Source organism: Musa acuminata, chromosome BXJ2-9 (assembly GCF_036884655.1).
Source record: "Musa acuminata AAA Group cultivar baxijiao chromosome BXJ2-9, Cavendish_Baxijiao_AAA, whole genome shotgun sequence".
Taxonomy (NCBI): Eukaryota; Viridiplantae; Streptophyta; class Magnoliopsida; order Zingiberales; family Musaceae; genus Musa; species Musa acuminata.
Window position 1 is genome coordinate 5,655,105 of NC_088346.1, and position 9,978 is coordinate 5,665,082.

At 37.1% G+C, this 9,978-nt stretch overlaps 1 protein-coding gene across 1 annotated transcript; it reads left to right on the forward strand.

Moving 5' to 3' along the window:
- The first annotated feature begins 820 nt into the window (after positions 1-820).
- Positions 821-8,304, forward strand: LOC135622786 (protein PSK SIMULATOR 1-like). Its single transcript, XM_065124965.1, has 13 exons — positions 821-1,011; positions 1,205-1,674; positions 4,067-4,392; positions 4,552-4,644; positions 4,738-4,828; positions 5,452-5,545; positions 5,810-5,907; positions 6,205-6,274; positions 6,453-6,556; positions 7,000-7,116; positions 7,241-7,317; positions 7,441-7,485; positions 7,584-8,304. Exons 2-13 carry the CDS (start codon positions 1,363-1,365, stop codon positions 8,104-8,106), a joined length of 1,950 nt encoding a protein of 649 aa, XP_064981037.1. The 5' UTR covers positions 821-1,011; positions 1,205-1,362; the 3' UTR covers positions 8,107-8,304.
- Positions 8,305-9,978: the final 1,674 nt, after the last annotated feature.

Genomic DNA, 9,978 nt, shown 5'->3' on the forward strand with positions numbered 1-9,978 from the left:
GCTCTGATGTCGCCATACTTTGTTTGACTGTGTGTTCTTGAGTTGTTTATGTGAGGATGAAGGTACGACATTGTGGTCAGCTGGAAGAAGCTCATGATCAATATGGTTGCACAGTATCCAAATCTGCATTGTTTTTTAGGCATATTACAAGGTCCAAGATACTTGGCAACTGCTGATCCAGTAGATTTGTCAATGCATTTAGCTTGATGTTGGCATGGATTTGAGCATTCTGGTATTTGACTTTTGGCAATCTAAAGAAAAAGGGAATAAAAGTGTTGTTTCTTATATATTTTGATTGGCATACCAGTTGAACAGCTTTTCCAATTACCAATGGCAGGAAGTCATATGGTTATGCTGCACACAGCCAATTCCATCTTGATGGGATAAGGTTTCAAATAGTTCCTTTATGATACAAATAGATTGAAAACAATTACAAGACAATAATAGGTCAATACTTTACACCCAAACCTTCAATTGTTTAAGGATGCAAATTAGCAAGGTCAGATAGCACTTCAAAAAGTCTTCATAGACTTCTTGTACCCAAAAATAAAGTTGTATCAAACCAATTGAGCAGAAGAAAGTATATGTTCCTAATAATTTGAATCATGCAGATTAAAAATGTTTGGTATGGATATCAATATGGCAGTCAATTAAAATTCCAAATCATGTTCAATTTTGACATGGATGATAACAATGAGCTAAGCTTAGTTGTTGTTGTTCATACTGCACCGACGAAATGAGAAGGGAGGGGTTGGGTTTGACCAGCTTCACCACAGTCAATGGGGTGGGGTTGGGCTTAAAGCTGTGGGTGGGTGGACTTTTGAATGGCCTTGCTTTGGTGGTGTGGAGAGTTAGGAACGCGTCAAACTTTTAGTCCTCGCTTCATCGGTCTTCTCCCCTCTCTCGCCTCGCATCCCTTTGAAGCCCTCTCCTGACGCCGTCGCCAGTCGAAAGATCTCATCTTGGCCGACCGGTCGATCTAATTTAAGCCGCAATCCTCGCTCCTGACGGGTATGTTCTTGCTGTTTGGTGGTCCAAAGGTTGGAGCTTTTTGGTCTTTCCGATCGATTAATCGTTTTCCGACGCGGTTGTGACCTGATTCTTCCTTGTTTCGTGTTGTTTTGGCGTTTTATTCCTCTGTTCCTTGGTATTTTGCTCTTGGTTTGGTGAATTCGGTGTAAAGATGGTTCCTTTTCGATTTCAGAGTTTCTTGTTGCATTGGGGCTCCTGCTGCGGTCAAAATCGGATCAGATTTTGGGGTTCTTGGTGTGATGCGCCATTTAATTCCGCTGATTTATAGTTCACGTCTTGCTGTATGAGAAGAAAGAGGCGGAATTGAGTTAGTACAGAAAGGTTGGTACCATGGGGGTGTTTTGCTCGAAGATGGCTGTGGTAGATAGATCGCCTAGTGAGATCACCTTACAAAATGGATTTGGAGGCCAGTATGCGTTTCCTTATGAGACTCATGGGAAGGGGCAGGGCATTTACAAGACCTTGCCACAGGAAGAACCTAAGAAACAGTTAAGTGAAGATCCCTACCCGTTTGCAGCAATGGATGGCTTTGGGATCATTGAATCTGGTGCTGTGGAGCCGAAATTGTCCAGGGCTTCTTCACAGAAATCTAAAACCACTATGGAAAAGCCAACAGCCTCTGGAAAATCTGGGACAACCAAGGCAAGTATTTTCTTGCATTATAACCGAAAAGAAAAGGTCTTTTCTTTTGATAATTCTTTTGTTCGTGCTAGCACGTTAGGTTACATCATGTTAACTGGCATCGAATTAACATAATGCCCCATGTGTTTGTGTGCATTTGCCGTAGATGCTATTTATGGTCTATTTAGTGGGCAATCCAATCCCATTCTTATTCTGGTGCTGCTAAAAGTTTGTAAACAATGATTAATTATGGCCTCAAAATCCACCTAATGTTAATAACTAGTGTGCACGCAAGAATGTTTGGAAGCTATCAAATATCAACTTAAGAATCATGAAGAACTCATGCTATTTCATTTATGCTGATTATGGCATTGCCAAAGTCTATGTTCCTAGTGGTTGTGTTTTGACAAGTTTGTTCCTGCTTTCCATTGAAGAAGCTCTTACATAATAGAATATGTATAAACCGTCTTCTCGATGATCTTCTAGCGTAATAATAACATTTGTTTTGGTCTACTTAACCAATACAGAGACATTTCACAAGATGCAACCAGATTTTTTTTTTCTTTTCTTATAAATGAAACTGTTAAGAGGAAATTAATGAAACAACATAAGTTCAGGTCCTGTAACGTTGAGCAGAGAGAAATAAGGAATTCTCATCAGTTCATAGTTTCATGGATCAATTTCATTTCAGGGGGTTCTTCTGCTTGAATTTTTTTTCTCATTAATAATGCTTTACTTGAATTTTCGGAAAGTAATATGTATTCTTTGTGTGGGCCATTGTCATACATGATTACAATGGTAATGGCCAAATGAGAAACTAAAGCACCTAGGAGAGAAGCTAAATAACAAAAGAGTCATGGCACTGAATCATCAGCAAAAGGAAATAATACCTGTTGTGCACCAAGCTAGTCCCTATTGCCGGAACATGGCTAGTAAAAGATCAATGCCCTTTATATTTAGAAACTCATAAGTATCAAGTTAAGGTTGTACAAATTCTTCTCTCCTTTTGTTTCCAGCATTTCATGCCTTTGATGATGCACCCAGCCTCTGGTTTAGGATATCAGACCTGCATATATTACTTTCCTTTTGCATATTAGATCAGTCTCATGTGCACAGTTTAGGAGTGAGTATTTTGCTAGAAGCCAACATTAGAATATATCTTTTAGGCCAAGGATTTTCCAAGAACAAGTGGCATACATTAATTTGGTAAAATATGAGAATGGAGAACAGTATGATTCATACCTGATGCAAACATAGTTACACAGTTAGCACATAGACAAAAACTAGAAGAGTTCATACTGATGAGAACATAGTTGCATGATGGCCACAGAGAGAAAGTGACTAGCTGGGAGAATTTTGTGGAGGAGATTATTTTCAAACAAATTTAGTGAGAAAAAAAGATAAAGTATCAACAAGGATATGATAACCTCTGTCAGTCTACTACAATATCTTAATTGTTTTTAGTTATAGAACAAGTTAGTAACAATATTCATTTTGTTAGTTCGTATACGATCCCCAACTCACCATGCTAATTATAGTAACTATACAGATAGATTGTTGACCTAGCGAAATACTTATTGTGACTGAAATGATGAACTATCTATACTTTTCCAAAGTAAAAAGAAAACAAATTTGGAACTCAAATTTCGCATTATATCCCGCCAGCAGCGGGGAAGGTCAAAGTTGCCTTTACAAGTAGGAAGGTGATATTTAACATTCAGTGACACAAATCTTTGGCGCTCAAATCATACCGGAGTAAGCAATCCCATTTCTTGCTCTTCTTAATTATGTATGAAGTCCATGTTAATTCTAAAATTTTGATTTGTAGGTTGGTCAATCTGTGAAAGTTCTTGTTATGTATAATTTGTGAAAGTTGTTTGAACATCAATCAGAGATGGGTCATATTATGAACAAAAATAATATACACACTGTTGAAAAGGGGAAGGAATTAATTTTCTTCTAGTGGTCTAAGAGTTCTGCAATTTTTTCTGTGAGATTTAGAACTCGGCAGTTAGGCAGTTGGCATTTGCAACTGTTTTGAAGTAATATATGGAATATGAACATGTGTAGCATATGTAGTCGCTCATATAAATGCACATGACAGAATAATCTGAGATGCAGACCTCAAACAGCCGAGTCAGGGAAAGATTTTGTGGTGTTTTTTTCCTTTTTGTCTTTATTTTTAATGTGGTTTCTATGGTTGGTTGTTTTAGTGTATAATTTTACTGAAGTAGCTAAGATGTTTATGTGCTTGACTTATTCAATATTAATCTAATAGAATCAGGCATGATTTGACTACTACTTCAATAATTTCGTTTAAGCAAGGCCCATATGAACATTTTCTAAAGTGCTCTGGTTTAGATTCTCCTGCAAAGCATTGGTCATTGATGTTTTCCTTTTTGATTTGTTCCAGGTCTCAGAAGTGAGCTCACTCTTGGGCAGGGCTGGTACCGTTGGACTTGGGAAGGCAGTGAATATGTTGGACATAGTTGGTAGTAGCATGACAAATTTGAACTCTGGGAGTGGCTTTGTCTCAGGGGTCATATCAAAAGGCAACAAGATTTCTATTTTGGCTTTTGAGGTTGCCAACACAATAGTGAAAGGTTCTAATCTCATGCAGTCACTGTCGAGAAAAAATATAAAGCATTTGAAAGAAGTGGTGCTTCCTTCAGAAGGGGTGCAATGCTTAGTTTCTAAAGATATGCTTGAATTATTGAGAATAGCTGCTGCAGACAAAAGGTGAATGATAGACTTAAAACTGTTGCTATGTTAATTTCATAAGTATTTTTCATGAAAAAGAATCTTAGTATTGGTGCTACTCGATTATCATAACTTTAGTTATAAGGTCTTCAACGCATCTTAAAATAAACCTTTGTGTTTCTTGTGTCCATTCAACAGGGAAGAGTTGAAAGTATTTTCTGGGGAGATTATTCGATTTGGAAATCGCTGCAAAGATCCTCAATGGCACAACTTAGAACGCTACTTTGACAAGTAAAACTTGAACATGTCCACATTTGTACATTACTTGACTTTGTTTTATTAGTGTTGAAAAAATCATATTTCTGCTTTTCTTTTCAATTCCAGGTTGGAGTCTGATCTTACACCTCAGCAGAAGCTAAAGGAAACGGCATCAGAGGAAATGGAATACTTGATGACGTTGGTTCATTATACAGCTGTGAGTGCTCGGATATTTGGTAGTTAATGAATGCTGTGAGCCTGTGACTATATTGTTGCTAAAAGTTTTGCTAATTATGAAATTTTAATGACTAAATGTGCAATCTGAATTTGAGCTATCGAAAAATGATGATACTCTCGAAGAGTATGGTCAACCATTTAAAATTCACTTTTGATTAAGATGATCTTTAAACTACTGTTGCTGTGCCCTTGATGACATTTTGATGACATGTGCCTATTATGTTAACCATTATCTTTTAAGGAATTTGTTGCATATAATATCTGTTGGTTTCCTTCTTTTTCTTTTCCAAATGGCTGATGTTTCCATGATAACTATTCAGCATAATGTGGATTTTAAGTATCAATTGCACTGGAAGTGCATGTAATACTAGTATATCTGTTAGCACTCCATCAATAAGTGCTATACCCTTGTTTCAAAAGGTCAGCTGGATATTTTAATGGTTGTTTATTTAAGAGAAAAAGAAACTTTGCTATTTTGACAACAGTGCCAGATCTTCTGTATGGCAGTTTTAGGGATCTTTTCTTGCTTGTTAAACACTACGTACTGTTTTTAACTGTAGTCCAACTTATTGTTGCGTAATTATTGATTTTTCTGCCTCGTAGGAGCTTTACCACGAGTTACATGCCTTGGATAAATATGAGCAAGATTACAGGCGGAAACTCCAAGAGGAGAAGAATTTGGTTGCAGCTCAAAGAGGTACATTTTTCTAGTACATCAAATTTTGTGGCACTTCATCATTGTGCATGGTTTTATTATGTCAAAATCAGCTTGTCTACAAACTACTTTTTTCTGCTTATGTTTAAAATGATGTGGAGATTGCTACAGCATGTTATCATCAACATTTTGTTCATGGTGAAAATTGTGACTTAATTTACTTTACCTCAGTAGGGTCAGTATGTATGTTGCTCATGTAGTTTCTGCGACTCATTTGTGACCTTACATGCCTCTCTTTACATCCAGGGGACAATCTACAAATACTACGACAAGAGCTGAAGAGCCAACAAAAGCATGTTAAAAACTTAAAGAAAAAATCACTTTGGACACGGAATTTGGAAGAGGTAAGCAGGTGGTACTGATTTACATGTGACTGTTGGGAGTATTTAATCATCATTGTCCATGAATCACCACCTTCAAGCCATGATTCTGCATTATATATCCAATGGTGTGATAAACCCTTTTGGAGTTCATATGTTCGGCTATCATAATCAACTATGTACTTATGATATCATTGAATCTGTACTTCTGCACACTAATGATCATTGAACCTGTACTTCTTCAAATATATCCACATCGACTATCATAACGATGTGTATTTTTTTACTGAGAAAAACCAACTAATCAAACCTTTGTTACAGGTTATGATGAAGCTTGTGGACATTGTCCATTTCTTGCATCTGCAAATTCATCATGCCTTTGGAAGTGCTGGTACATTTTTCCTATTTTCACATGATGCTTTTTTTTTTTGCACCAGCATAATAGAGGAAATCACTAAATATCTCTTTGAGGATGCAATTTTTTTGGAAATTGCTTTTTCATATCATTATTTTTTATTTGTTATTTGCCTCATATCAAAATGATTCATTATATCTTCTTTCAATCGTAGATGGGGATAAACCTGTTGAAGGGTCCATCAGCGGCCAGCAAAGACTTGGGCCAACTGGCCTTGCACTGCATTATGCAAATATTATTATTCAAGTTGACACTCTTGTAAGATCCTTTTCTTTGTTTTCATATCCATTCTGCATGATAATTGTCAACACCTGTTTGTGTTTTCTGTTTTGACATTGTTCCTTGAGGTTAAATTTTCTTGGTTGGTTCAATATGGAATGTAATATGACATTTTTTGTTTCTTGTTCATGAAATATATCAAGTTATGCATATTTGAAATGTTGAAATTATTCAGAGTATGCTCTGCATTTGTGTCTTCCTTCGCATGTTTTGTTCATATAATTCGATTTGGCTTCCATTTCCCCAGTTGCATTTTTGTCACTTATATAAACAGCTCTGCCTTGTATTCTTTTTTTGTGGGCATACCAACACTATGTTCTCATTATTGCTGTCTTTGCATTTACATTTTTGTATTGCCTTCTATCTCTTTGATGCGCATATCGACAACATATTCTGATTATTATGTTCTCTGAGTATATCAGGTTTCACGATCAATTTCTGTGCCACCAAACAATAGGGACGCATTGTACCAAGGACTGCCACCCGGTATAAAATCTGCACTGCGGTCCAAGTTACAATCCTTTCAGGTCAAGGAAGAGGTATGTTCTCCTTGATAGCTTTTTCCCTTGCTACTAAAGGATTTCTAACCAGCATTTAATAAATCTTCATCATCTACTATTCTGTCTTTCTGTCTTTTTATTGTTGTTCTTTTATCACTTGCAGCTAACAGTTCCTCAAATCAAAGCTGAAATGGAGAAAACTTTGCAGTGGCTTGTGCCAATAGCAAACAACACAACCAGGTAATTCTAACAGCAATATACTTGAATGCGCTGTCCCAGCTCTCTGTTTGCTTATTTGGAACCTTCGATTTATCGAGTGACACTTTTTTCTTTTCCTATTTGTCAATGCAATATGGTCATCAGAGTACACCATGGTTTTGGTTGGGTCGGGGAATGGGCAAACACAGGGTCAGTGACTGTTTCATTGCTTCCTTTTATGAAAGAATTGACATCTTTCCCATCGAAGAGTTAGCGATTTGACATTATATGCATATTTTAAATTTCAGCATCGAAATGAACCGGAGGCTTCCTGGGCATACCGACTTGATCAAGATAGAGACGCTTCATCATGCAGATAAGGACAAGACAGATGCATACATACTCGATTTGGTCCTGTGGCTCCATCACCTGATCACCCACAGCAGACCTGGGAACACAGCTCTTAGGTCTCCCAACAAGTCGCCAATTCGATCACCTAAAAAGAAGAGGTCACCTGTGTCTTCGCCCATGAACAAATCTGCCTCTCCATCTTCCAAGCTCACCCCAGAAGAGCAAAAAATGCTCCGAGATGTCGACTTCAGAAGACGCACCCTGGGGAGAAGCAAAAGCCAGGAATTCGAAATCGGCGGAGCGAGGTTGAGAAAGGATGACAGGTTGAGCAAGAGCAGCAGTCACTGCCCTAGGAACGAGATTTCAAAAGAGTTCTCCTTGATGAGGCGACAGTCTGTCGCCCCCGTTATCGATTTTGACATCGATCGGATCAAAGTTTTGGATATAATTGATAGAGTGGACAGCCTTAGCAACCTATAAGCTGAATGTTATGGATGATCCAGTTGATTGATATGGTTAGCAGACCATCTGCATCTCATGTACTTGCTTGAGGGTTGACAAGCTCTGTAATATAAACCAGACTTGTTGAAAGAGAACGAGTGAATGTATTATAAGTAATATTAGAGATGCCTATCATCATTGATTTGTGAAAATATACAAGGTGTCATTCAATCTTCATGCACAGAACATACTTAGTTAAATTAAAAGTACTTAAAATTCTTACTTCTCTTTTCTAGTGATGTCTTCTTACATTTCCTCTTACCTTTTCTTATCTAATAGTAACTATAATTCATAAGGTGGTCTTTTATGCATTTCATTCATCTTATCTCTGATGAAGGCTATATTTTTTTCTTATCCTTTCTGGAAACTACACACATTCATCTCAATATTATCATTTTGACGACATATATTTTGTATATAATATTATTACTTAACTATTTAACACTTACAAATAAACTGGGATTTATCTAACCTGATAATACAAATATGGAGCCTATAACACACACAAGAATTACTAGTCTCTACCAGGCTGCCCAACTAGAGCTTAAATTTCCTCAATCCAACTCTTGTTTGCTGTGTGGCGGAGGAAGGACCAATTATGTGCATCACTCCCCTCTACTGCCCATCGCTTGAAGATAAGCATTGCTGCCAAAAGTGATGCAACTCCATTGGCAGACTGCAAAGAGCTTTACGGTGCCTGCTCCCATCTTGCCTAGTAAAAGGCCGGAAGGCAGTGAGGCAGGCCATGCCTGCTTGCTGAAGCTTTAGTGCACACTGCAATGTCGAAGCCATCATGTCAGGGAACAGGTGAAGTGCATGACAATGGAGCGGTGTCTGCTCCCCTACATTGGCTGGTCTTTGTGGTCTTATATTTGAGTGATGTCTTCTGTGTAACTGTGTCTTTTATCTTTCTTTTTTTTTCTTTGCTTTAGAAAAGAAAAGACTTTGTTCTCTTTGTCGGAATATTAAATTAAACTTTAAATTTGATTTAACACCTGGAAATGTATGCACAACAAAGAGTATATATATGTTGTTCCGAGAAGAGCTTAAGTTGGTATAGGGCTGGCTACAAATGCATCTTAGAACTAAGAGAAACTTATAAAGAGATAGATCACTTCAGAATTTGAGATGATGAACAAAATTTATGATGATATCTTTTCTATGAATAACATGTTAAAGATGAATTTTTCGATATGTTCAAACTACTCAAATGTAGAGAAATGTCAAATATATTTCATTTCACAAAATAAATTTTCATAAGATAATAAGACTATGATAAGCTAATAAGCTCTTTCTTATTTATCGTGAGAAATTATTCGCTTTAAATAGATCCATATTATTGGTGCGAGCTCTTTGAGTCACATTATCATGAGAAATTTTTCACTGCATCCATACTAGTCATTCTAGCGTAAGCTCTTCGAGCCATAAGAAATTATTTCTTTTAGGTATCTACACGATATGAGATACGATTTCATCCTTTCATGATAGATCTAAAAATTGTGGACTTTCGATTTTGTCCTTTCACGATAGATCCAAAAGACAACTACTTTTGGCTCTTTATTAGACATTAACTTTCCAACTCTCCAACCAATATAAAAATAAAATGACCTTATCACGCTAGTCTTCATGTTGATAAGCAACAATCACCATTTCCATATGGCGAATTAGAGTTCACACAACATTCATTGCATGTGTAAGAAGCTTAGCCGACCTAGCATTTCCTTTTCTTATACACAGTGCAGCTACGTGACTTGAAGCACTCTCTTGTGGCCATGGTAGGTTGAGAAGATCCAAAAACCCTAATGCAACACATGAGTTTGTCAAGATCAGATTGAAGTCGCTTTCTCTCCT